At 50.9% G+C, this 27,775-nt stretch overlaps 1 protein-coding gene across 3 annotated transcripts in view; it reads right to left on the reverse strand.

The window, feature by feature from the left end:
- Positions 1–27,529, reverse strand: part of MYBPH (myosin binding protein H) — a 39,752-nt gene extending 12,223 nt beyond the window's left edge. Inside the window, exons 1-5 of one of the 3 annotated variants that reach the window (XM_084611531.1) lie at positions 12,532–13,206; positions 10,585–10,719; positions 5,142–5,309; positions 2,600–2,688; positions 368–563 (exon numbers count right to left, since the gene is read on the reverse strand). In XM_084611531.1, the coding sequence (XP_084467657.1) occupies positions 368–563; positions 2,600–2,688; positions 5,142–5,309; positions 10,585–10,719; positions 12,532–12,697 (754 nt within the window). In that variant the 5' untranslated portion in view covers positions 12,698–13,206. Of the gene's footprint in view, positions 1–367; positions 564–2,599; positions 2,689–5,141; positions 5,310–7,468; positions 7,571–10,584; positions 10,720–12,531; positions 13,207–27,489 lie in introns of those variants that run through there. The other 2 variants (XM_084611533.1, XM_084611532.1) reach the window with 2 other exon arrangements.
- Between the last annotated feature and the right edge of the window lie 246 nt (positions 27,530–27,775).

The following is a 27,775-nucleotide window of genomic DNA, read 5'->3' on the forward strand; positions in this document are numbered from 1 at the left end:
TTCTCATGCAGACCTTTCCTCCTGACCACACATCGGGCAGCGGGCAGCGGGCAGAGCACCCTATTCGGGGAGGTGCTGCAGGAGCTTCCAGCATCTCACACAGAAGGACAACACACCCACCCTCTGCTCTGGACTCTCTCCCCCCATTGCTGGGTGCTGGCCAGCAGGGCGTTTTGCGGGCAACGCCATCCCCAGCCACACCAGGGCTTGGCTAGCCCAGCTGGAGCTGCCATGTGGCAGAAGTGAATTCTAGGGGCCCCGTGCTGCAGGGAATCTTGCTTGATGGCTGCAGGCCCATGAGAGCCGGCAGAGGCCGCAAAACTCCATCCAGGCACCGCCCCGCGCCCAGTGCTTGCTCCGTTCTTACCGATGACGCGGATGTCAATGGTAGCTTTGTCCTCCAGCCTGTCTATCTTGACGCTCAGCTGGTACTGGCCAGAGTCACTGCGCTCTGCCTTGCGAATGAAGAAAATGGTGTCCCTGTCGCCGTTGCGCACCGTCACCCTCTTGGGATCCAGAGGCTGGCCGTCTTTGCTCCAGCTCACCTGGGGCCTCGGCTGTCCCTAGGACAAAGGCGGAGGAGAAAGCTCAGGAGAGCAGTTCAGCTCCAGTCCACCGGCCGGGCACCGCCCAGCCAGCTCTCTGCCAGTGATCCCTGTGCGGTCTTCGGATAGGGCAGAGACGTGCCTTCTGAGAGCACCTTTGAGACGTCAGTTTTTTAGGGGGCAGGTGGCTTGGCCTAGTGGGTCAATCTGTGGCTTGGCTGCGATGCCATTTCCAACGCCCGTCTTCTGATCTCCCCTGCAGCTGTGGTATCTGGGAGCAGTCGCTGCTAGTCAACCGCCTCAAGAGGACAATGCCAGCTGGGCCCACGCATGCTAAGACTACGGCTAACGTGTCAGCTGTGACACGAAAATACAGCATCCGTCCGAAAGCGGATAGCCTGTGGTCCTGATCCTCCAGTGGGAGCCACAGAGGATCATCTCCATGGCCCCCGCCCCGCTCCGGCCACCCACTCTTACAATCTAGTCTAATTAGCTGCAGCAGTGTCAAATTCTCGTTTTGTCTTGCCTTTGCTAGAGAGACCAGAATGTGCAGACAGCGGGGGCGGGGGGGTTGGTGCTCTGGAGCGCTTAGCGTTTGCATTGAGTGTCACCTACTGAAGGGCACTGACAGTTAATTACGGCCGTGCTTTAATTGGCACGATGCCCAGATCACAGCACCAGGCACCTGGCTGGAGAATGCACGGCACTTTGCAGGCACCTACTCGCCCGCACGAGCCAGAGCAGGAGGATCGCAGGGTATGCAGAATAGACCTTTGCAGCTGCTTGGTTAGGTAATCAGACAGGGCGGACCTGGGGCTGGACAGAACACGCAGCCCCCGTTGGGGCCCCTAGGCTGTTCACATGGCGTTGGGGCCAACCTCTACCATTGGGGCCAAAGAGAGTTGGAGGATGCCCTGTCCTAGCCAGTCACTGGTGCACGTGGCGTGCAAGGTGAGCGAGGGAAACACAGCCCCAAGCCCCCAAGTCACACTCCTGGGAGCAGGCAGGAACCCCCTCCTCCACTCTGCAGGGGTCCCACCAACCCCTCTCTGCGCGTTGGGGCAGGGCATGGAGGACAGCCCTGGGGATGCAGCAGCCTTCCTACTCCTGCCGGGTGTGAAGACCCTGATGGTATGGCTCTAGCCCCTCCCACCCAGTCAGTGGGGCAGTAAATATATTCCCAGTGCCCCCCATGTGGTTGGGGGGTAAAATCCCACTGGGGCCTGCCCCCAAGACCTGGTGCCGAGGAGCTGGGGGAGGGGTGAATGGCTTTGACTGAGGGGCGAAAGGGCATTTCCCCATGCCCTGTAATTGGCGGAGCTCCTTTCTCCCTCCAGCCTGTCCCGTATCTCAGCCCAGCTCTCCGCCATCTCCCGGGTAACATGGGCCCAGCTGACCTCCCAAGGCCACCATCTGGGCTCTCACCCAGGCCTCCTCATCAACCCTCCAGAGCCAGGCAGCATCCCATTCTCATCTCTTCTTCCTCCGACATGTGGCCTTCCCGTTCTGTCCCGGGGGCCTAAACTCCCCACCAGGTCTCCTCTGCCTAGACCCCCTCGAGCCATGCCAAGTGCAGCTGCTGACACCTCTCTATGGTGCTTTCCTGGCTCTCCTCACCTCACACCTCTGAGCACCTGCCAATCTTTACCATACTTACCCTCACACAGGCCTGAGAGGCAGGTCACTGCTAGTCCCCATTGGCCAGCTGGGGAACTGAGGCACAGAGAGACTAAGGGACGTGCCCAAGGTCGCACAGGGACTCTGTGGCAGAGCCAGGCATTGAACCAGCGGCTCTTGAGTCGCAGCCTAACCACTCTTTTCCCTTTGCTCTCCACATGCCCCTTGGATCCCTCCACTAGCTCCCCGTTTCACCCCACCAAGTTCAAACTTCCTCTCCCCTCCCCACGTGTCCGCTCCTGTCTGTTCTGCTGGTCTCCCTTGAGCCACCTGCTGCAAGGAAGGAGCCCCCCAGCAGCTCCGCACATGGGAGGGGGTTTGCTGTGTAGACAGAGGCCAAGGCCAAGAGCCATTCACTGGAAACATCAATCACCTACCTGGAAAGGGATTAGCAGGTTCACCGCCTCCCCCACGGGCCGGATGTACGTCTGCCGCAGGTGGCGTGGCACTCGGATCTTCGGGTGCTCTAGACAAAGCAGACGTCACACACGCCCGTCGTTTTCATGCGAGCTTCGGGAAATCACAGCCCCGCGCTCTCAGCGGGAGTTCCTACAGCAGGATCTCGGGCCCCCAGAGCACTTCTTGTCCCAGGTATCCCCAGCCGCTCCCCGCCTGGGCAGCACAGGATTGGCTGACTTGGCACTACAATGCAGCCACCTCTTGGCTGGAGCGTGGCTGCCAGCTCACACCAGCAACACAACACAAGGGGATTACGGAGCAAGTGGGGAATTACTTCTCCAGCAGAACCTGGGCAGGCTGCTGTTGGAGCAGAACATCCCGACTCTAATGAACAGGGGCTGCGGAGCTGTTACGGTGGTCACGGGGTGGTCACGGGGTGGTCACGGGGTTGGTATTTTATTGCATCTTCATGGCTCTGCCTCCTGCAGCGTAGCACTAAATAACGCCGTTGCTGGGCCTGGAACTCGCTCCAGAGAGAGCGCCCCCTGCTGAGCCACCCGTGCCGCTCCCTGCAGCACAGCGCCCCCTAGCACCACACCGGGTCATTGGGGTCAGTGCTCACCCACTGGAGAGAGCGCCCCCTACAGAGTCATCCAGCAGCCCTCCCTGTAGCACAGCGCCTCCTAGTGGGGAAATTGGTTCTCTACGGACTCAGGAGACAGAGCACTTCTAAAAGTCATGCAGCACCATTTCCTGCAGCAGCTGGGGTTCCCTGCTTGACTGGGAGCTGAGAGAAGAGTGAAGGCCGGACGGTGTGGGGTACTAACTGGGACCTCTGGTGCTAACACCATGTGCTGGAAACTTACTTCTGTGTCCCCTGGGGAACGTAACAGAGGGAAGCAGAAAACGTTTGCGCGTGTATACGGACTTTCTGTCTCCTTTACCAGAGTCAAAATAGCAGCAGGGTAACTATCATGGCTGCATTTGCTGGCAGTTCCTTTGGGGGCAAAGGGTTTATGTTAATACATAATAAAAGACACGTATGCCTCTCCCAGGATTAAACGTGCAGGGGCTTACCTCTAGGAGGGATATTGTATGGTGGGGGTGTCTAGAATTAAATCTGAGTTGAATGATGCCTAAACAGCTGTGAGAGTAAAACACAGGCAGTGCGGTGCGGGTAGCGAAGGAATGCCTGACATTCCCAGATGGCCTGCCCAACAGCTGAGCTAGCATCCCCTCCTCGCACGCTTCTATTTGGTCCTGGAATTTCTTCCTGATGCCCACGCTTGCCCTTATCAGTCTCGGTGGAACAAAGAAATCTCACATCCCCCAAGAAAAAATGTTAATTCATGTGTATCCGTCTCAGAGCCTATACACACACATCGTCAGGTGTACCTTACCCTGGCAGAGACCTCATGATAATTGTTTCCCCAGGTGTGAAACACTTCTTCCTGCCCTAGTTACATGTGAAATGTGCATTGTGTTGACTGTCCAACAGATACATCACAATACCCCATTCCTGCTTTTAACTGTCTGTCTAGGGATCTGCTGCTATTTAAAATCTCTTCTGAGCACTCCACATGATTTGTTGAAACAAGTGAACTGCATCAATAAATAAGTGAAAATGGAAGATAACAGATGGAGCAGAGTGACGTACACACAGTAGGGTTTAGCAGAACAAACATACAACATTAATAAGCCATGCACAGTGTTTGTTCCCAGCACAGTGAGGAAAGCAGTGACAGGTACACATTGAGAATGAAATGCAAAAATTAGATTAATGCCACTTTCTGGCTGAGATTTTAGCTTAACAGAAACCAGGAAACTCAAAATTGTAACTTGGCCCCAGGGCATAAGCATGAAGGCATCAAACTGGCCAACGAACCATAGATACAGAAAAGTGTGGGGACCATGATTCTTTAGCCAGTTCGAGGTGAGTCACGTTCCCATGTTGCACACAGACAGTGCGTAACTCTTCCGAGCAAAATAAACCGGCAGCATTCTAGCACACAGACAGTTGCATACATGTGTGTGAATGTGCAACAACACATGAGTGTGCAAAGGACAAGTGAGCCCCAGATGCTATGAGTGTATAAATAGAGGCGTGTAAGTGCACACACTGAAATAACACAGAAAATGTTTATTTCAATGATTAGAACGTTCAAATGAATGCCTTTTGCTGGCGGTCTGACAATACATGGGCATTCCATGAGCTATCTAGTGGTCTGTCAGGAAGTGTCTAGACACAGGTCAGGGACGTCCAAACGGAGTGCCCTGAAATCAATGGAAGTTGCACCCATTTACATCCAGGCTGAATTTGACCCAGTAACTATTATTTGAGAAATAGCAGTTGATCACAATCGAAAGCCATACTGTAATGCATCAGTGGGCAGAGTTAAGGGTTTGTGAGAGTTCAACCTTAGCTGAGCACATACTGACTTGTGTGCGTCTTTGTGCGACCATAACGATGCACCAGTGTCGCCTGTGTATAGGCTGCATGGAGTGAGGACAATACCGTACCGAGTATCTCTCTGATGACGACAGGCTGTTCCAGGACAGCTGGAACACTCATGCCCCCAGCATTCACTGCCTTCACGCGAATCTGAAGTCTGTCTCCGGGTGTCAGGTTGCGGATCGTGTACCGGACAGAAAGAAAGAGTTCTTTGTTAGCAGCTTCCCAGTCTTCAGCTGGAGCAAACAAACAAAAGATCTTCCTTAATAAGACAGCAGGTGACAAGCGGAAAAAACCTAACCGCCAAATAAAGTAAATGACGGAAGTTAAACGGATTCTGACAACGTTCATAGGCCCAACGTGGGACCAGTTTTGTGGTAGTCCAATGCACCTGTCTACAAAATCTAATTCTCTCCATACGGGAGTTTCCCAAAACCACTTCAGTTCACCTGTGCCACCGTTCAAATCCCTAGCTAGCAAGTTGTCAATTTCATTCCCCGCAGAATGCAACCCAAAACACCTCTGTGCAGCCTCCTCCATCCCCAGCAGAGCTGGCTAAAGAGTGAGTAATGCTGGTTTGGTGAGTTTTGATCAGACTTTCAGTGGGACTCCTCTGCTCACTTACTCTTTCCCTCACTTTTCCTGAGCATTCGTGACTGGGTTAATGTTCCCAGAGAGCAGCTTTCTCAGAGCTAGCGTAAGCGGGGGAATAGTCCCGCTCTTGTGGGGAACTCTCCTGGCTTCTGCACTACCCCAGTGAAGTGGGCTAGCGAAAGAATCTGAGTCCTTGCTCCCACTTCCTTTACCCAGAGGCCTCCCTGCCCTTGAGGACTCCCCTTCCACTCTCCTGCCTGGCAGAGTCCTCGTAACCCCAACAAGGCTGGACCCAGGATTCCTGGGGGGCTCGCCCCCCAACCCTGCTGTGCTCACCTAGGACAGGGGCTAGGGTGTCCCCACTCCGGGGTACTCTCTCTTCACTGGGCACTTCTCTGACCCACTGACCATTACATACAATTTAAAGCAAATGCAAGTTATTTAATCAACAATTAATTTTAAAAAGAATAAGGAAAAATGGGAAAGGTGAAAGGAAACACATCACCCCGCTCTGTGGCAGCGAACATCACAAACACCGTCTCTGGAACGTCAGGGCAGTTCACAGTCTGTTCCTTGTAAGTCCCAGGCCCCCTGCTCCGGCCCTGGCTGTGCTGCAGGGATGCTGGGGGTTGGACACTCGCTCTGGTGGTGGCCACACGCTCTCAGGCTCTAAGTGGTGGGACCCTTCTTCCCAGTGTCACCCCCGCCCTGTCGGGGTTACGATCCAAGCCTGGCCTGCAGAGCCTCTTGGCTGAGGCGTCTCCCTGTGCTGGGCCCGCTGCCCAGGGTCCCCCTCGCTCTCCCCAGCTGCTCACCGCACCCAGCTCCGGACGGCTCCAGCCCCGGCTCCACCACTCGGTCTCTACACGGCTGCTGCTGCTCTGCCTCCAGCTCCCTGGGCTGCTTCTCTGGCCCCTCTGGCTCTGGCTGCTGCGGCTCTGCTCCCAGGACAGGTCTGCTCTGCAGGCTGCTTCTGTGACTCTGCTCCCAGCGCTGACCTGCTCCCTGGGCTGCTTCTCTGGCCCCTCTGGCTCTGGTTGCTGCAGCTCTGCTCCCAGGGCAAGTCTGCTCTCTCTGGGCTGTGCCTCTGGCTTTGGGGCTGCAGCTCTGCTCCCAGGACAGGGTCTGCGCTCTCTGGGCTGCTTTTCTGGTCCCTCTGGATCTGGCCCAGCTCTGCTCCCCAGCTCAGCTTGGGCCCCTGCTTTCTCCTCAGCTCGGCCCCACTCTGTCTGACCCAGGCAATTCCAGCTCACACGGAGGATGGGACCTCCCTGGCCTCCTGACTCCCTGATAGCCTGCCGGCCCTGTCATTGAGGCTGACCTAGAGCATTGGCCTCTCCCCATTGTTCCTGGGGACTGTCAGTCTCAGGGTCCTGATTTGCCATAGACCCTTCCCCCTTTTAGTACTGGGAGCTAGCAACCAAAACACCCCCACTGAATGTTAGTAAGGGGCCAACAGTCCCTTTACACTAGGCTCAGAGCCAAATGCCACTGCATTGCAACACCGGCTTTGATTCAGACAAAGGCAGCAGAAAGTTATAAAGGTCAGGTTATCCAGGCAGGGAACAGAAACAATGCCATGCGGCTAGAGGTGACTTTGCACAGTGTGACTGTGGAACGGTGAATATCAGATACTCTAAGGAGTGCTCATGCAGGCTGAAATTTACTCACACAAAATATCCATCGAACAATCCGGAATAGCAGACACCTTTCAAACAGGAAAAAGGGGCGAAACTCACTGAATAAATTGCTCGTTCTGAACTGTTCACCCAGCGCTCAGCCCCAGCCAACCGACACTCACCAGCCCCCTCGGATCCACCAACCAACCAGAGCTCGTTAGCCATCCCCACCAGCCAGCTCATTCGTACTTATCAACCTCTCAGAGAGAAAACTGGCGTGCCATCCGGCGTCCCAGTGGGGAAGAGCCTGCAGAAGGGGAATGGCCCACAAGTGGGGAACTTTGCACTTTCAGGAGCTGCACAGAAGCTAGTGCACGGCTGCTTCCCCCTCGGGACCGTACAGCTGCGAGCCTCAGGCTCCATCCTGCTCCGCTTTGTGCATTCCCACTGCGCCTCTGGTGAGTCAGTAGCGTAGCAGGCAACACCACGAGTTGCTGGTGAGTTGACAGCCACATAGCAGGGCTTGTCAGCCACCCTAACAAACCAATCTACATGCCCTGGCCTCCCCAAGCCAACTCACTGGGGCTCCCTGACCAGAGCTTGGCAGCTGCACCAAAACAAGCAAGAGGCAGGACTCCTCTACCATCCGCTAAACACTAACTAGGGCTTGCTAGCCAACCTCAGCCAGAGCTAATCAGCTGCCTTCAACCAGCCACAGCTTGGGAGCACAATGCCTCTAACGTGCTAGACAGCCAAGGCTTGGGAGCCTCCAAAAGTCAATCAAAGTAAGGATTGCCAGCCATGCCATCCAACCAGAAACATCCATGCCCTGGAAGAAGTCCTCAAGACCCCCCAGTCCGTCCCCCGCAGAGCAGTCCCCCAGAGCTAGCTTGCCTCAGCACCCAAACAAGCGAGGGTCACAAGCCCTCCCTTCCACCCCTAACCACCAGCAAGGTCTGTGCATCAGCCAAAACTTTCCAACCAGCCAAAACTCTCATTCCGGCCCCAACCAACCAACAGCCCAGATCCAACTAGCTAGCCAGGGCACAAGAGCTACCCGCTGCCAGATGGCCAGGGCTCCCTCACCAACTAACCAGGCCCTATACAATCAAGGATCATAACAGATTGGATAGTAGCCCAGCTCTGTCCAAACAGGTGCTTGGTTTAGCACCAGACTTGGGAGTGCCAGGTTGGGAAGCACTTTTTCCTCCTTCACTACACAGTTCAGTGTTAGGGGCTGGTGGCGATGTCACCTCCAGTAAGGCAGCTTCCCATCTTACCAAGGCTCATGGGCTACCCCAAGCCAGCCAGTGCCTGTAAACCTCTCTGTATCAGCCAGCTACGGCCAACACTCTGCCCCAAACCCACCAACCAGGCTCTGCTGCAACCAGACATCAGAGACGCCCACTATCCAACTGAACAACCAAAGGTTCACACAGCATCCCGTTCCTGAGCCTGGCAGGGCTGCGTGAGTCGCCCCACACATCCAGCTCTCACCAACAAACCCAGCCCCAGCTCCCCAGCATCCTGCAAAACTCAAGCCACCAACAAATGCAAATGGGGAATCCCCAACCATCCCCCAACCACCAGTCTGAAAAACACGATGGAGCAAATCCTGCCACCAGCCAGGGATCAGCCCCAAAGAATCAGCCAGCCAGTGGCCCCAATGAGAACTTGCCAAATGCCACCAGTCGATAAGGTCTCCCTCCCTAGCCTGCCCTATTCCATCAACCAGCAAAGCAACCAGTGGGCTAATCAGAGACCATCAACCTGCCAACCAGAGCCTGCCAGCTGCCACCAGCCCGCCAAGTTTCACTAGCCTCGTCCAATCCAGTTTGCCACCATCCAGCTCACCACCAGTCCTCTACCCAGGAACCAACACCTACAGCTTCAGCCAAGTATGACTTGCCAACTCTCCCCAACCCTCTCTTCCTAATCCTTACATTTCCTTTCAGATCCATGAGGATTAAATATTTCCCCTCTCCCTGCCCATCTCCACCCCCTCACCAATCATCCTGAGTCTGAAGCCAAAATATATTGCACCTGCTGATCAAACATAACGCCAACATGTTCTAAATTCGGAGCCTCAAATTAGGGATCTATGTCTATATATAGGCACCTAAATATATGAACTGCTTTTCAGAGGCACTGAACAGCCACAATACCTGCTGATTTCAATAGACCACTGAAAATCAGGTCATTTATTTAGGAGACAAAATAGAGACACAGACCTATATCCTCAAAAGGATTTAGGCACCTAATGTCCATTGAAATCAATGGGAATCAGGTGCCTAAATACTTTTGAGGATCTGGGCCACAGGGCCCTGAAGTGAAGTACACAAGTTTGAAAATATGGGACTGACCTTCTTAGTGCCCCTCCGTTTGGCCCTAGCCCCCCACCCGTTCCTGTTCCTCTGCAAACTTTTTCCTCCTCCTGATGTTTTTACGGCTTTCTGGCATCCAGATCTACATTCATATGTAGTGATTCAGATGTTCAGAGACCCCAACATAGGACAAGGAACCACCCTGCTGTTCCCACCGCAGTCTCCTGACTCCAGTATGCAGCTCAGGAAGAGAGACTTGGGTTCATAGATTCACAGATTCCAAGGCCAGAAGGGACTGCTGTGATCATCCAGTCTGACCTCTGGGTATAATACAGGCCAGAGATCTGCCCCAGTATAATTCCTAGAGCCGAACTTTTAGAAAGACATCCTATCGTGATTTTAAAATGGTCAGCCATGCAGAATCCACCACGACCCACAGTAAATTGTCCCAATGGTTAATTACCCTTGCCATTAAAACTAAACACCTAATTTCCAGATTGACTTTATCTAACTTCAACCTCCAGCCATTGGATCATGTTAGACCTTTCTCTACTAGACTGAAGAGCCCAGTATTAAAAATATGTTCCCCGTGTAGCTGCTTATCGACATAATCAAGTCCTTTTATCCCATGGGACCAACGCTTCCACTACAGGTTGTCACTGGACATTAAACCTGTGGCCTTCAGCACCAAAAGCATGGCCCTCTTCCCGTGGAGTTATTGGCGTCAACCCACTATCTGGCAGCAATAGGAAGCTCCTATCCTCTATAGAGAGCTGGCCAACTTTTACTTATTTGGAACTTTCAAAGCAAAAAGAAATTTTACACAAAAATGTTTTGCTGGTTTTCAACCAGCTCCTCCCCTGTGTGGCCTGTCCATGAGTCAGGGACATGACACACTCAGCCAGTGTGTCACACCATCTTCTCCATTAACACACAGCTCTTCATGCTTATAAAGGAGTAAAGCTCAAGCCTACTTCCATCTCTGCAGCACTCTACCAGGTATCCATCCAGGCCAGTGGAGCCCGCCTGCTCTGGGGCCTTCCATGTCAGGGACACCGAGTTATCATTCACGTCCTCCACTGCCAGGTGCAATGGGCAGCTGGGCGGCTCTGTAACAAACACAGGCATGTTAGAAAGACACAGAACCCCCACTGACATGACCCCTCTGGCTAGGCCTGTTCGCCATACACAGCCTCTCAATGCATTCCCCAAGGGCCTAACACGCTCCCACCCCAGCCTCCCACCACCACCCCGGAACTCCCACCCCAGCCTCCCCCGCCCACCCCAGCCACCCAGAGATACCCACCCCAGCCACCCACCCCAGCCTCCCCTGGCCCCCCATCCACCCATCGACACCCACCTCAGCCTCCCTCACCCACCCCCCACAAGACACTGAGACACCCACCCCAGCCTCCCCTGGCCCCCCATCCACCCATGGACATCCACCTCAGCCTTCCCCACCCAACCCCCACAAGATACCCACCCTAGCCTCCCCTGCCCATCCCCTGAGAAATCACCCCGGCCTCCCTCGCCCACCCCGCACAAGACCCTCATCCCAGCCTCCCTCGCCCATCCCCATCCACCCAAATACACCCACCCCAGTTTCCTCTGCCCAACCCATTCCCTCCTAAATGCACCCACCAGCTTCCCCATGACCCAAAACACACTCAGCCCAGCCCCACACACTCACCCCATTCCCCTCTGCCCCCCCAACCCCCAATACACCTATCTCAGCCCCCTTGCCTACACCCATGCACCCAGACACACACATCCCAGCCTCCCCTGCCCATCCCAGCCTCCCAATACACCCCCAGCCTCTCCACCCATCCGATCCCCCAATTCACACTCCCCAGCCTACACTGCCTACCCCCCTACTCCCAGATACCTATCAATGTAAGAGGGGCCATACCAGGTCAGACCAATGGTCCGTCTAGCCCAGTATCCTGTCTCTGACAGACAGGGCCAGGTACTTCAAAGGGAATGAGCAGAACAGGGCAATTAATGAGTGACCCATCCCCTGCTGTCCAGTTGGAGGTTTTGGGACACCCAGAGCATGGAGTGTGTCCCTGACAATCTTGGCTAATAGTCATTGAGGGACCTGTCCTCCATGGACTTATCTAATGCCTTTGGAACCCTGTCATACTTTGGACACCTCAGCCTCCCGCTGCATATCCCATCCCCTAAATACATCCCCTCCCCCTGCCAGCCTAACCTCCTCCCCTCTTTGTACCCCCAGCCTCCCCCTGCCCACCCCATCCCCTAAATACACCCCTCCCCCACCCGCCAGACTAACCCTCTCCCCTCCTTATGCCCCCCAGCCTCCCTCTACCCACCCCATCCTCTAAATACACCCCTCCCCCTGCCAGCCTAACCTCCTCCCCTCTTTGCACCCTCAGCCTCCCCCTGCCCACCCCATCCCCTAAATACATGCCTCCCCCACCCGCCAGACTAACCCTCTCCCCTCCTTATGCCCCCCAGTCTCCCTCTACCCACCCCATCCCCTAAATACACCCCTCCCCCACCCACCAGACTAACCCTCTCCCCTCCTTATGCCCCCCAGCCTCCCTCTACCCACCCCATCCCCCAAATACACCCCTCCCCCACCCACCAGACTAACCCTCTCCCCTCCTTATGCCCCCCAGCCTCCCCCTGCCCACCCCGACCCCCAAATACACCCCTCCCCCACCCACCAGACTAACCCTCTCCCCTCCTTATGCCCCCCAGCCTTCCTCTGCCCACCCCATCCCCCTAAATACACCCCTGCCCCAACCAGCCTAATCTCCTCCCCTCTTTGCACCCCAGCCTCCCCCTGCCCACCCCGACCCCCGAGGATGGGCTCCCAGGTCCGCCTGGCTCCCCCTGCACAGACGCTCCTCTCTGATCAGATCCCTGTTCCCACCCCCCCACACACCCCCCTTCACCTGGTTTAGGCTCCCCGCGCTCCGGAGCAGCGGCCGGGGGCTGGGGCTCAGGCGGCAGGGCGCCCCCTGCTGGCGAGGCGGGAGCCGCTACTGCTGCCGGGGTTTCGGCCGGTTCGGCCGCTGGGGTTGCCTGGGCCAGCTCTGGGTCTGGTTCTTTGCTGGGCATGACCGTAGGGTCTGGGGGCTCCGCTCTAGGGGGGAAGAGGGCTCTGCTCCGGATGGGACCGGGTGTCTGCTCCGGATCCGGGGGCACCGCTCCGGCTGGGACCGGGTCTCTGCTCCGGATCTGGGGGGTCCGCTCCGGATGGGACCCGGTGTCTGCTCCGGATCCGGGGGCACCGCACCGCCTGGGACCGGGTCTCTGCTCCGGATCTGGGGGGTCCGCTCCGGCTGGGACCGGGTTTCTGCTCCGGATCCGGGGGCACCGCACCGCCTGGGACTGGGTCTCTGCTCCGGATCCGGGGGCACCGCTCCGGCTGGGACCGGGTCTCTGCTCCGGATCTGGGGGGTCCGCTCCGGCTGGGACCGGGTCTCTGCTCCGGATCTGGGGGGTCCGCTCCGGCTGGGACCGGGTCTCTGCTCCGGATCTGGGGGGTCCGCTCCGGCTGGGACCGGGTCTCTGCTCCGGATCTGGGGGGTCCGCTCCGGCTGGGACCGGGTCTCTGCTCCGGATCTGGGGGGCTCCGCGCGAGGAGACCGGCTCTGTGAGTCGCTGGAGGCTCGGGAATTTTTATAGGCTCCGGCTGCCACCTGTCACCTCCCCGCAGCCCCCCGCCGCGGGTGGGGGCCGCCGCCAGGAATAGCCGCCCGGGAGCTGCGCGTCCCCGACTCTTCCCACCCGGCCACCCCGGCCCGGCCCGGAGCTGCGGGGCTCCTCACTCCGCCCGCCCGGGACCGGCCCAGTGCGCCGCCGCCCCGCAGCGCACCCCCAGGGCAAGGGACCCGGGGCAGAGCCGGGCGCTCCCCAAACCCCTTGGCCACAGAGTCTCCTAAAGTGAGCAGGCTGTGGGTACCGCTCCCCTGACCCCCATTCCCAGTCACCCCCCTGACCCCCACTCCCTGAGTCACCCCCCATGCCCTGACCCCCCTGACCTCCCCTGACCCCCACTCCCTGAGTCATCCCCCTGATCTACCCTGACCTCCACTCCCTGAGTCACTCCCCTGACCTACCCTGTTAAGTATCCTCACACCTTCTTGTCAACTGTCTAAATGGGCCATCTTGATAATCACTACAAAAGTTTTTTCTCCTGCTGATAATAGCTCATCTTAATTAATTCGCCTCTTACAGTTTGTATGGCAACTTCCACCTTCTCTGTATGTGTATATATATCTTCTTACTATGTGTTCCATTCTATGCATCCGATGAAGTGGGCTGGGGCCCACGAAAGCTTATGCTCAAATAAATGGGTTAGTCTCTAAGATGCCACAAGTCCTCCTGTTCTTTTTGTGAATACAGACTAACACGGCTGCTACTCTGAAACCTGAATTCCATGAGTGACTCATCCGCTCCCGCCTGGCACTTCCTGAGTCCCTGGCATCCATATTAGCCGTCTTGGGTTGCAAACAAAGTGAGCAGGTGCCCCCTCCTTCCCAACAGGGTCTAGTGGACATGGGAGCAGGGGTTACTCTGTCCAGCTGCCTGTGGGCCAAGAGGGGAGGAGGCTTTGTTCTTTTAACAGAAATAAAGTCCACTCAAGTTATATCAAATTCACCCACAAAGCAAGAATAGCACTGAAGGATTAAGCACTCTTTGTTCTCTCTTTCTCTCTCTCTCCATTTTTATCACACTCCTCTCTGCATGCCAGTGCCTAACAGAAGTGTCATCACCACTGAATAAAGGCCCCATGTGGTCTCTTTTCCTCCCTACCTTTCCCTGAGGCAGCCAGAAAGTTTTCTCCTCTTTCTCCACATTTGTAGTTGTCTATGTTATGGCCGGGGAAAAGTTTTACGGTGTCTGTTTCCACCCTTCTGGGCCAGCTGCAGAGAAAGCTCTGTCCGCTGCCCTGATGGGCTTTGCCCTGGGGGCGCACGATTTCATAGTCCCTGAGAAACTTGCCTGCCTAGGGAGATCATGGCTGCAGAGAGGCAGGCTTGGGCCAGTTATCTGGAGGGTATTAAAGCCTGAATCTAAGCCACTCTGGGGTATAGGGAGACCCCTGCAGTGAGCAGTGCACCAGGGTGATGTTCTCGCAGCAGCCCATCTGGCTGAGGAGATGGGCTGCTGCACACTGGACTAATTAAAGCATTTTTAACATTGGGGGGGCTCATTCCTAGGTGGAGTGAGTTGCAGTAATCCAAGAGGGAGGGCATGAAAGCGTAGAACACTGCGGCCCAGTCAGCGTCTGCAAGGAGAGCGACAAGCTCTGGGCAGCTGCGCCTTGGAGGAGACATTTTTAGCCACTGTAGTCATCTGAGTATCCAACATCAGCAGCGCAAGGTCCAGAAGGCCCCAGGCTGCACACTGCTCTGACCATCTGAAAGCAGACTCAAGAGAGGGCAAAGTTATAGCGGTGGCCAGATCTTCCGAATGTTTCCCTCTTCAGTCACCAGGTTTAGTTTCAGCCAACCGCCAACCATCCAGGTGCCAATATCAGCCAGGCACTGGGCCTGCTGAGAGACAGGAACATTCACAGTGGAAGACGTAAATGATATGTTAAACCACGTGTAATCTGCATGTTGCTGGCACTTGAGACTCAGTCCTTGAGTCCTGCCAAAACCCTCCAGGACGTCGTTCCGATACTTTTATGGGGAGCTAGAACAGCATCTGCTGGCACTTCCAGTATTTCCAGTATTTGCATTCTCCAGCACAGCGCTCACCTGCCGATGTGTCCGTGATATCTCGTGATCCCGCCGTGGACTCGTGGAGATGTTAAATAGGATGAGGAAAAGAACAGAACCAGGTGGAACTCCACAAGGTATTCACTGTTTTCTAGGAACTGCAAAAAAAAAGGGTTGGGCCCATCTGGGCGCTTTTCTGTTAACTCCTGCTTTAGCTTCACTCCAGGAGAGTAATTATCATAGAATCATAGAATCATAGAATATCAGGGTTGGAAGGGACCCCAGAAGGTCATCTAGTCCATCCCCCTGCTCGAAGCAGGACCAATCCCCAACTAAATCATCCCAGCCAGGGCTTTGTCAAGCCTGACCTTAAAAACCTCTAAGGAAGGAGATTCTACCACCTCCCTAGGTAACGCATTCCAGTGTTTCACCACCCTCTTAGTGAAAAAGTTTTTCCTAATATCCAATCTAAACCTCCCCCACTGCAACTTGAGACCATTACTCCTCGTTCTGTCATCTGCTACCATTGAGAACAGTCTAGAGCCATCCTCTTTGGAACCCCCTTTCAGGTAGTTGAAAGCAGCTATCAAATCCCCCCTCATTCTTCTCTTCTGCAGGCTAAACAATCCCAGCTCCCTCAGCCTCTCCTCATAACTCATGTGTTCCAGGCCCCTAATCAGTTTTGTTGCCCTTCGCTGGACTCTCTCCAATTTATCCACATCCTTCTTGAAGTGTGGGGCCCAAAACTGGACACAGTACTCCAGATGAGGCCTCACCAATGTCGAATAGTTGATCATGATCATTAGCATCCAAAACCACCGAGAGATCCACTAATACGGATATGGACATTCTGACCACAGTCCAGGGTCATTCGCCCTCTGTCCATTCAGCAGCGTGGCCAGCATTATTGTCACTCCACATCCCAGCCCGGAGGGATCTAGAACACCGGTGTAGTTGTAAATGGCTCTTTGCTGGTTTTTCAATTACTATATTCAAAAGTAAGAAGGATACCAAGCAGTAGCAGGTAATGTCTGTTAAATCAAGAGACGGCTTCTTGGGTACCAGTTGGATACCACATGCGCAGACCCGTCTGAAAAGGGGTATTGACAATATCTATTAGTAATAGTCCTAGCTGTTGTCAAGTCACTTTCACAAGCTAGGAAGGAAGTGGGTCTGAGGCCCAGATAGATCCTCAAGGGTATTTAGGCTCATAATGTCCATTGAGGCTCTCAAATTTCCTTCAGCATTTCTGCTATTTTTTCCTGTGTTAGATGCAGGCGTGGGTTTAGCCTGGGTTCCTTTCCACCCCCAGAAATCATGAAACCAAGGGTGCCAAACTTGAGTGGCGCTGTGACCCCATGCACCAGGTCAGGACGCCGGGTGCAGGGAGCTAAGCCTAGACCCAATGGACAGGAGCTGCTGCTGTGAGGGGAGTGAGGAGTGGGCTAGCTCTCCAGACCACCACTACCACCCAGGGCCTCCCCTCTCACCAGGCTGGGATTAGGGTTGCGGGGCTGGGACAGAAGGTGCTGTTGAGGGTGGTTAGTGCCCCTCCCTTGACTACAACTCAAAATCACCTCCAAGAAGAGTGCACCCATGTTTATTATGGAACACTAGTAATGCACAAGTTAAAAATAAATGTCTTTGCAAAAACTGCAAAAGCACCTAAAACATGTCTAGTTATGCTAAAGAATTGAAAAATCAGAATAAAAAGCAAAAATGTATTTTATCAAAGGGGGGAATAAAGAGTGAAAAAACAGGTCATTTTTCTCTCATATGCTGTACCAAAGCACAGCTTGTGTTATAAATGACTTGAGCCGTATTATATTGTAAATAAACTAAATTAATCTGTGTATACACTCGGGTTACTAAAAACAAGGGAAATGTAACACCAGACAAACAAACAAACAAACAATATATCCTGTTAACCAACTTAAGCTATTTAAGGGTGCATCCCACAGACCACAAACACCAGGAAATATCAGTACACAGTGGAAAAAACCTGCCCTGTTGAAAATATTTTTTTAAGTGTGTTATAAATAACAGACTGGTCCACTACACTTCTGCTTACTATACATGGACAAACGAGGATGCAATCAACTATAGAAACATTATAAAAACCAATAACCGGGCCAGGTCAAACTGTTATTTAAACTGTATATTATTAAGCAAAGTAAGTTCACGGATATACCTGTGGTTTTAAATCTTTCTCACTAAAATATGGCGAAATTTGGTTACTGCGTAAAAACAAATGTATCATTACTGCATATTTCTTGATTAATTAATATGATAGCGTCTTATCAGAAATGAGCACAAAACTCAAGGGCTGGTCAAAAAACTATTTCACAGTCTGGTATCTTTCAAAATACTGTAGAACACTCCAAAATTCTTGGCTACATTTCAAGATGATCTAACTCTAAATATCTTCTTGAAACAGGGGTGATAGATAGATAGATAGATAGATAGATAGATAGATAGATAGATAGATAGATAGATAGATAGATATAAATCATGAACTATTTTGACCACCAGGCAGTGGAAACCATTGTGTGGTACTGACGGCCTGGCCACTAAGAAATGGTACACCATTTACAATATGCAATATACTAAACTGTAAAAACACAAGTACAAATTAATACATTATTTACAGTAAACAACCTAAAGGCAAGGGGAAATCATGGTAGGGAAATTATATGTACCACTTACTGTGTAACTCCCATAACCAGCTCGTTAGAAAACACTGAAAAAGGAAAATTGCCCAACCTTATTAACAATAAACAGTTAGCTAATTGATAAAAACTCTAGCTAACTGACAGTATGTTAAAGCATGTAACCAAATTCCCTTTAAGAACCATCTGAGGTCAGTAACACAACATCCTAATTAAGGCACATGTTATTCAAAACAATCTGGCTCTAGACTGTTCTCAATGGTAGCAGATGACAGAAGGAGGAGTAATGGACTCAAGTTGCAGTGGGGGAGGTTTAGATTGGATATTAGGAAAAACTTTTTCACTAAGAGGGTGGTGAAACACTGGAATGCGTTACCTAGGGAGGTGGTAGAATCTCCTTCCTTAGAGGTTTTTAAGGTCAGGCTTGATAAAGCCCTGGCTGGGATGATTTAACTGGGAATTGGTCCTGCTTCGAGCAGGGGGTTGGACTAGATGACCTCCTGAGGTCCCTTCCAACCCTGATATTCTATGATTCTATGCTTAGTATCTGGTTCCATGTACACTTCTCTTACGGAATCACTGCCGATATTGGATCCTGGCACCGCAATATTGAATAAATTGGGTACTGTCCATTCAGCAGTATCTACACTGAACTGGAAGGCATTATCTACAAAAACAGCTGAATCTACGTCAACTACTGGTGTATCATGCACCAATGCACACCTGATAAGCACCCCACACAGCTTCTTATGCCAGGGATGTTTTTAACATCACAACTCCAGAAAGACTCAGCCCAGCATCGGAGACAGAGAAGCTCGACGCTCCTATCTCCTGCCCAGTAAAGCTTACCAAATGGTAAACGTCAGCGGGAAGGGTGACCTATAACATGAATGGACAGTACTGTGTAGTAACTAATGACAAGAAATGTCACTTGTAATGTCACTCCTCCAGATTTCTGTTTTGCTCCTCATGTACGAGCCTGTGGAAGACACTCATAACGCCTTTCCCAGTTTTTCAAAACAAATCTGTTATCCGAAGTAAGCTCAATACCAAAACGAAGTTAACATTTACCTACCAGTTTTAATGTGTGTATTCATCACTTTAAAACATGACTAGCCAAAAAAGCCACACACATTATTCACATTAGCAATAACATGCACAAGGCAAAACAGGCCTCGAGTAACTTGGTCCATAGTGGGGATCTCGACATGCTGATTTCCTGCACTTGGATGAAGTTGTGTTTAAGGCTTTGCTTGTGTTACAAGGTGGATTCATAGATTCATAGATATTTAGGTCAGAAGGGACCATTATGATCATCTAGTCTGACCTCCTGCACAATGCAGGCCACAGAATTTCACCCACCACTCCTAAAAAAGACCTCACACCTATATCTGTGCTATTGAAGTCCTCAAATTGTAGTTTGAAGACCTCAAGGAGCAGAGAATCCTCCAGCAAGTGACCCGTGCCCCATGCTACAGAGGAAGGCGAAAAACCTCCAGGGCCTTCCAATCTGCCCTGGAGGAAAATTCCTTCCCGACCCCAAATATGGCGATCAGCTAAACCCTGAGCACATGGGCAAGATTCATCAGCCAGATACTACAGAAAATTCTTTCCCGGGTAACTTGGATCTTACCCCATCTAAAAACCCATCACAGGCCATTGGGCCTATTTACCATGAATATTTAATTACCAAAACCATGTTATCCCATCATACCATCTCCTCCATAAACTTATCGAGTTTAATCTTAAAGCAAGATAGATCTTTTGCCCCCACTACTTCCCTCGGAAGGCTATTCCAAAACTTCACTCCTCTGATGGTTAGAAACCTTCGTCTAATTTCTAATCTAAATTTCCTAGTGGCCAGTTTATATCCATTTGTTCTTGTGTCCACATTGGTATTGAGTTTAAATAATTCCTCTCCCTCTCTGGTATTTATCCCTCTGATATATTTATAGAGAGCAATCATATCTCCCCTCAACCTTCTTTTAGTTAGGCTAAACAAGCCAAGCTCCCTGAGTCTCCTTTCATAAGACAAGTTTTCCATTCCTCGGATCATCCTAGTAGCCCTTCTCTGATTCGTTTTAGCTGTGGTAATTATGTATTGCCGCTTACACCGTTTGTTAAAAACTTTAAATTACATATGAAGGATTCTCACTATTAATTCATATATTAAATTGGCAAAAGTATCACCTTGACTACAACAAACAAGACAACAAGCAGGGGCCTTGTTGACTATATATGCTGGCTAACATAAATATATATCAATAATACATATTATCTGCACCATATATATACATATTAGTAATGTATACTAATATACATTAAGCACCAACATTAATCACAAATATTATAACAGTGATATAGCATAAACAGGCCTGTATCAAAATCCCGTTCACTTATGCTAAGTATCCAATAACACTTTAGATTTGCTGAAGCATTTCACTTAAGCAGATAGGAAACTTGTCAAAATCAAGATACATTTGTTCTATGTCTTAGAACAAACTAGAGAAGGATCTTCATGGATCAATACCAAAACAAAGATCCAAAACAAAGAGAAGGAAAGATCAGAACAAGTTAGGGAACTGGGACAAGCTGATGGATTGAATTTTAGTGATGTGTAAAGAAATGTGTAACTTGTAAAATCATATATATAATACCAGCTAAAATGTGTAACTTGGGGGAGCACACCTTCTGCACAAGGTAAGTGTAACATCCCTGCACAAAACTGCTCTTCGGAGACTGGTATCATATAAACCCATTTTCCTGCACCATATTCATAAACATGACTAACGCTGGTTCTTTCTCTTAAGTGTATTTCATAACAAACCAAAGTAGGGTCAAGCAATACAAATCTTCACTGAAAACCGAAACATTTTGAAATACTTCAGCTTTCAGGCATTCAGTTTTTTGATGAAAAATTGTAATTTTCTGTGTCTTGTGGACATTTTCCACGAAAACGGTTTAGGAAGAGACTTTTCAGCCAGGCCTAAGAACAATATATACCTGTCTCCCAGGGAGGTTGTGAGGCTTCATTAATTATTGCTTGGACATTGCTTTGAAAGTCTCAGATGAAAGGTGCCACCTAACTGATAAAGTATCACTCTAATTCCCAGCACCCTCCGGTAGAATCTCTGGAATACATCTTGGAAATGACCTACCAACTCTGGCTTCCCTATCATTCAAGAGGGTGGCAAGAGTGGACTAGAGCAGAACGGGGAAAAATTGTTTCCTGTGGTTCAGTTTTTCCCAAGGTGCTTAGGCCCAGATCCTCAAAGGTATTTAGGTGCCTAACTCCCATTGAAACCAATGAGAGTCAGGTGCCTAAATACCTCTGAAGACCTGGATCTAGTATTGTGACATTTGTGTTACCTCTCAATCCATATACAGGTTCGCTTATCACCAGAGCATCTGGATGCCAGATACATGATCAAGGAGAGCACCAATCCTTTCTTAATGGGCCAGGGTCCTCGCTTCTCACTCATCGTAGGCCCTTCAAATTTGTCTTCAGAAGCAGTGTATTGAGAGGAGGCTCGCGTGAACAGATGAGTCTTACCGCACCCTATAAGTGGTCAGGCTCATCCAGATTTTTAGCGATAGGAAATGACACAGCCAAGAATCTTCCCCCAGATCTGGCCTGGGCCCCCAGCACTTTCGCTCTGAGGACCATCAGGCACTTAGATCTCTGTTAACCAGGGCTGTTGCCTTGGTGCATGGAGTTAGAAGCTATCTCTGAGACAGCTGGGCTGTAGCCTGAGGCTCCTGAGATTAAGACCAGCACCTTGACATGGATCCAGAATTAGACAACCAGTCATGATGACATTATGTAAATGCAGAAAGACTTTGTGTCCTCATGTCATGGAGCAAAGTGGTGACACCAAAGGCCCAAAATAAATTCAGGACTCTTTTCTTGTCCTTGTGGGAGAGGCTTGTGAAAGCAGGGTTGTTCTGAGGGATTAGTAGTAGTTAAACATTGACACTGTAAAGTGCACAGAAGACACAGTCCTGCTCTGACGAGTTTAGCTTCAGTCTGCAACACAGAGAAGTCATCCGCAACTTGCACCCGGCGTCTAAATCCGGTGTTCACAATCTCATTAAGGGCAATGGTAGGTGTAACACCTAAGCACGCTTCTGTAGAAATCTGATATTCCCAGATAACTGATGGGAAGGTTCAGAGGATATTTACAGCTTGATATCTTCAGTCTGCACACCTTCAAAGTCACCTCACTCTGATCGCTTATTCCCAACTCTGGCTCGTGTTTTCTTATAATCAGTGATCAAGTCAGAGCTATACCCATGTAAGCAGGGTCTCAATGAATGATCGTCTGACAGCTAGCTGGCAGGGGGAGAGACTTTAGGTGTGTTTATGTAAATACAGTTTGCTCCTGCTCTGCTTAGATATTCAGCAGATAGAGTGGTGTCAAAGTGATCAACATTGGCTGGCGTTGGGTTACAAATCACTTTAGTACTGAATGGGGGTAATGAAATATGGTTACCAATGTTGTAATTATTGTAGGAATACAGGGAAGCAGGACTGTGCTTAATCTGTCCCAAATGAGGGGGTCATCCTCCGTTGAAAGACCCTTATTAAGTCAGGGGCTTGAATGCCATAGTCCTGTGAAAATAAGATGGGTGAGAATAAGAGTTCTGTTTAAAGCTGGTTTCAGAGTAGCAGCCATGTTAGTCTGTATCCGCAAAAAGAACGAGAGGACTTGTGGCACCTCAGAGACTACACATTTATTTGAGCATAAGCTTTCGTGGGCTACAGCTCACTTTGTTGGATGCATGACCTTTCCCCAACTGTTCTTCTGGGACTGGTTTAACATGTTTCCTACTTCTCTTTTTTCCCCCCGCCCCTTCTTCAGAGAAAGCGCTAAACAGGCTTTATTAGGAGTCTCTTTTTATTTTTTTATTTTAAATGCTCAATCAGCACTAAAACCAGGTGTGGTGGGACTGTGTTTCTGCCATGGTAAGAGCTAAAAATCACTGAGAGCTGAAATCACTCAAGATGGGGCAGGGTTTCTGCCCAGCCTGCAAAGAGCTGAAAATCACGAAGGGGCTACAGCTGGGAACTTTAACACTCTGTCCCGGGAGCGCTTTGAAGTGCAAGCATGGTCGCTGGGAGAGCTCTCCCCACGCCCCTGGTAATCCACCTCCACGAGGGGATTAGCTCTGAGCGCCCAGCGCTTGGAGCCTTGTCCACACTGGCGCTTGAAAGCGCTCCGACTTGCTGCACTCAGGGGTGGGGGGGGGGTGATTTTTCACAGCCCTGAGCCAGCAAGCTAGAGCGCTATAAAATGCAAGCGTAGCCGAGCTCTGAGAGACGGACATCCAGAGGCCACAGCAAAGAGGCATAGCAGCAGAAGGTGGCTGACAATCGGCTGGCGAATGAGTGGCTGGTGAGGTGGCACAGTGAGCGGTTGGCGGGGTGGCCAGGTGGTGCAGAGAGTGGCCGCAAGGCCCAGTGAGTAGCCAGCAGGGCAGCTGGGGGAGCGGCGAGCGAGTGCCTGAGCAGTGGAGCAAGTAAGGTGCCTCCTTACCTTCACCCAGGGTGGGAGGTGAACTCTGCAGATGCATCTCTGAACTCTGGGGCTGCACTGGCCAAGGACAGCAACTGTGAGTGGGGTGCAGAGAAGGGACGGGCACATTAAGGGGACTTTTGGGTTGCAGGGCTCAAGAACCTGAGGGGAAAAGGACACTGCCCAACTTACTTGGGGCTGGGTCTGTTGCTCATGGTTTCTGTTTATGAACCCTGTCTGCAGTGTTTCCCCAAATTAACACTGAGTTACTTCCCGCCTTTTATTAAAAGTTTACTTTCTCCACTCAGCCTCTGTGCTTGTGAGGGGGGGAAGTATGGCCTCTCAGAGGTGCCCAGGGGTGGTGTGTAATTTTCCCAGGTTACTGGGTGGGGGCTCAAGCCAGCTCTGTGTTGTATCAATGGAAAAGAACCCTGAGATATTGAACCCGGCCCTGGTTGCTGCTGGCTCCGCCTGGCAGAAGGGTTACACACTTCTGGAGAGATCGTGGGGAAAGAGAAGGCTCACAGATCCTGGCAGCAAATGTCACTCCAGAGAAACCCCTTAAAGGCAAACAAAGTGCCTGTCATTTCATGTTTCCCTGGGCTCTCAGAAGAGGCATTTCCCAGCTTAGCATCATCAGGATATTCACAGCAGGCTGAGTCAAATCCCTTGGATACACAGCAGGTGGACTTGGACACAGAGAAGCTTCCCATTTTGTGTGTCACACACGGACATTTACCTCACTCGTAAGCAATGATGGCAGGTGTGCCCTCTTGAGAGTGGGCAATGAATCAGGGTTCCGCCTGACATGTGTCCCTCTCTGTTGTACCCTATTCTTCAGCCCCTCAGTAGTGCAGTGCACCCGGGTCCACTCTCAGCATTCGTTCATCTGAGACAGTCTTTGGTTTCGTTTAGTTCTATAATTTTAATAATATTTCCTTTATTTCTGAACAGTGCATCCAGTCAAAAATAAGGACACATGTCACATGCTCAGCGTGGGATCTCCAAGCTCCTTTGTACACTGGCTCCGACAGATGCTATGAGTCCTTCTGCCAGCAGATGGATACTAAGGGGGGAAAAGTCCTACATTTTCAAAAGTGACTTATCAGTTTGGATTCCCAATTTAAGGGACCTGAAAGGACCCTGATTTTCAGAGGGAGAAAGAGAGGGTGCTCGGTACTTTTTGATCATCGGAATTAGGGGCCTTGAGTGAGGTACCCAAAATCACCAATCACTTTTGCAGAGCTGTTTGAGGTGAGCCCTGGATAAAGCTCCCAATCTGAGGTTTCCAGAGCCCTAAAAACAAAACACATCTTTTCATTTCTGGAATTGGCAACTTCAGGTAGAAATGGCCCCAAGATCCACCCACACAACAGAACAACTCACACCTGGGCTGGCATGTTAAGAGAATTAGAGAAACCAGTTCAGTGGACTTTTCTTCCCAGCATCCCAGTGTGATGAATGCCAATTTAGCTGACACCAGGGGGACATATTATACACACTGCCCAGCTGGTTACACCGGCACAGACTGTGATGCCTTCAAAAATCAGATCAGCTCCCAAGCTGGAGCAGGTCGGGAACTTTCTGACAAAACAATTTAGCTGGAAAATGCCGATTTGTCAAACCCAAAATGTTTTGTGGAAATATCTTGAGGGCAAACCCTGCCTGGTTTCCAGGGTAGCCTGGCCTTCCAGGGTCCATAGCTCAGGGGCAGCCCATCTGGTGGATTCCCCAAGGATTCCCCAAGGATGCGGGGAATCCCCAGGTTTCCAGGTTCCCTGCTACAGAGCCAGGAAACCCTAAGAATCCTGGCCATTCAGTGTCTGGCAGCGGTGACAACTGACAACGTCTCGATTTCATTCCGAAACTGTCAGGCTCTGCATTTTTTGTTTCGGAAACACCAGGGGTCGGTGTTTCCCAAATGAAAACTTGTCAGCATTTCCGGTTCACAGGAAATTTAAAGAATGTTGGTTTCAGTCCAAACTGGAATGAACCCAAATTTCAAAATGTTAAGATTTCCCACAAATTGGAAATTCCAAGTTTCCGCCAGCTCTATCCAAACAGATATAGGGAGGGGACTGTAACATCCTGGGAATATCCACTCTCAAATCCTGGCCTGGCCTTTGCACAAATGAAGAAGAGATGCCCACTGATGAGTCTAGCCGAGGTTTACAGTGGAGGTTGGGGAGTTTTAGTGAGTGCTGGGCAGATGCACATGTATTTATGATGATATTTATTGATAAATCAAAGCAAATGTTTATTAATGTCGCATCCTTGCCTTAGGCCACACCGCATACAAAATAAAGACATGCTTTAGAATCAGCTCAGTAAAATGGATACGCAGGTTTTGAAAGACAAAACTTAAGAACACAGGATTAATCCTTCTCCCAAAATCAGTTACACCTTCACAGTCGCCCTCCCTGATGATACACAGTGTGAAAGAGGCACGTGATGAGCTATGAAGAAATAATGAGAAAGACACGTTCGGTAAGGAAATATCTTTTATTGGGCCAACTTCTGTTGGTGGAAGGGACAAGCTTTTGAGCTTCACAGAGCTCTTCTTCAGGTGACATAATGTAATTTTAACTCTGGTTATTTAGTTTTGTATATTTACTGATAAAGGAATTGACTACGTAGTTCCTCCAGCACTGAATTTTAGTGCACTAGGGAGGGTTTTTCAAAAAGTTCCTAACGGAGTGTAGTATCCTGCTCTCCTTGAAAGTGAGTGAGAATTGAGCTCCTGCCACCCTAACTCCAAAGCCTTCCCGTAAGGTCCTTCCTAGTGAAAGTGACATCTTCATACACTGCCTGTATGTAGAACCCGAGGTACTGTAAACTGTAGTGTTTGGGTCCTATGCCAGTTCCTCTCAGTCTCTGGCCTGCCCTCCTGATATAGGCGACGCTTTCAAGCCTGAAATAGCAGCTGGGGACTCGAATAGCTGCTTGCTGGGCCAGTTTCTCTGCTGTACTATATCAGCAGAGAATTTGGCCCCTTGTTCTCAGAGCAGTTCCTGTTTGGCTGCTGAGATGGGTCAGTGTTGGCTGCTCCAGGTGGTTTTCACTGTCAGTGACCGTGTGTGCATGTGCGTATGTTCATTTGACCTCCTGCATAACACTGCCCAGAGGACCTCATCCAGGCATTTCAGCATCCAGCCCATAACTCATGGCTGAGCTAGAGCAGAGCTTTTAGACAACTATCTTGGCCTGGATTTTTAAAGTATTTAGGCCCGTAATTCCAATTTAAATCATGGGAGTTAGGAGTCTAAGTACCTTTGAAAGTCTGGCTCTAGTCTTGATTTAGACTCCAAGCAATGGAGAATCCATCACACCCCTTGGTTGTTCCCTTGGTTAATTACTCACTGTTACAAATTTGCACTTTATTTCTGGTAGGAATTTGTCTCACTTCAGCTTCCAGCCATTGGATCCCATTAACGATATTTCTGTCTACACAGGAACACTGTCAGTGACACATCTGGATGTCTTCAAGACATAGCGAGCTTCCTTGGTTTTGTTCCTCCTGGGGACTGAGCCTGCTGGGTAGTCCCAACAGATGATGTTGGTGTGGATGGGTCAGCTGTTAGCGCAGCAGGTGGCCAGCCTCTAGCTCTTTGAACTCTGCACTTAAAGTGACAAGTACATTTCCGGTGGTGTTACAAGAAGAAGGAGGAGGAGCAGATGAGTCCTTCAGATGAGGACCCTGAAGACAGAGAGAACCTATCATTTCCCCTTAAGGAGCTGAGCTGTTCCCTAGTGCCCAAGGCCAGATCTGAAGAAGCAGACACAGCAAGAAGCAGACACACTGGTCCAGTCCTGGCTGGAAGGATCAATGCAACAGTATCAGTGACCACAGCATCCAAGAGCTGCAGAGCCCGTAGCCATTGCCCTCAAGTCTAAACACTTACTTGGCAATGACCCATCCTCATATCCATGGTGCTTCTTTGCAAGCTGTTCCGAGCAATAAGTCCAAGGGGAAAGGAAGGTACAAGGATACTTACTAGACACTGGAGTTCTCCTTTCACGGGTCATGTGCTTTTGAGTCTCTTGAGCCATTTGAAAAATCCCAGCCTGGATATTATTGCTTCTGCAAAGCAATTTGCAATGGCTGTTGGATCTCAGCACAATCCCCAAGCTGTACAACCGTCGTGGGGCTTGTCCTGTGAACTGCCGACCAACCACGGCTGTGCAGGGGGCCAGACACAAAGCCCCTCTCTGCTGCCCTCCCCTTTTAACTATTAAAACACTCCGAAGAAGCAGAGAGGGCTACAGAAACAAGGAGAAGCC

The sequence above is a fragment of the Lepidochelys olivacea genome, assembly GCF_965140295.1.
Source record: "Lepidochelys olivacea isolate rLepOli2 genome assembly, chromosome: 21".
Lineage (NCBI taxonomy): Eukaryota > Metazoa > Chordata > Testudines > Cheloniidae > Lepidochelys > Lepidochelys olivacea.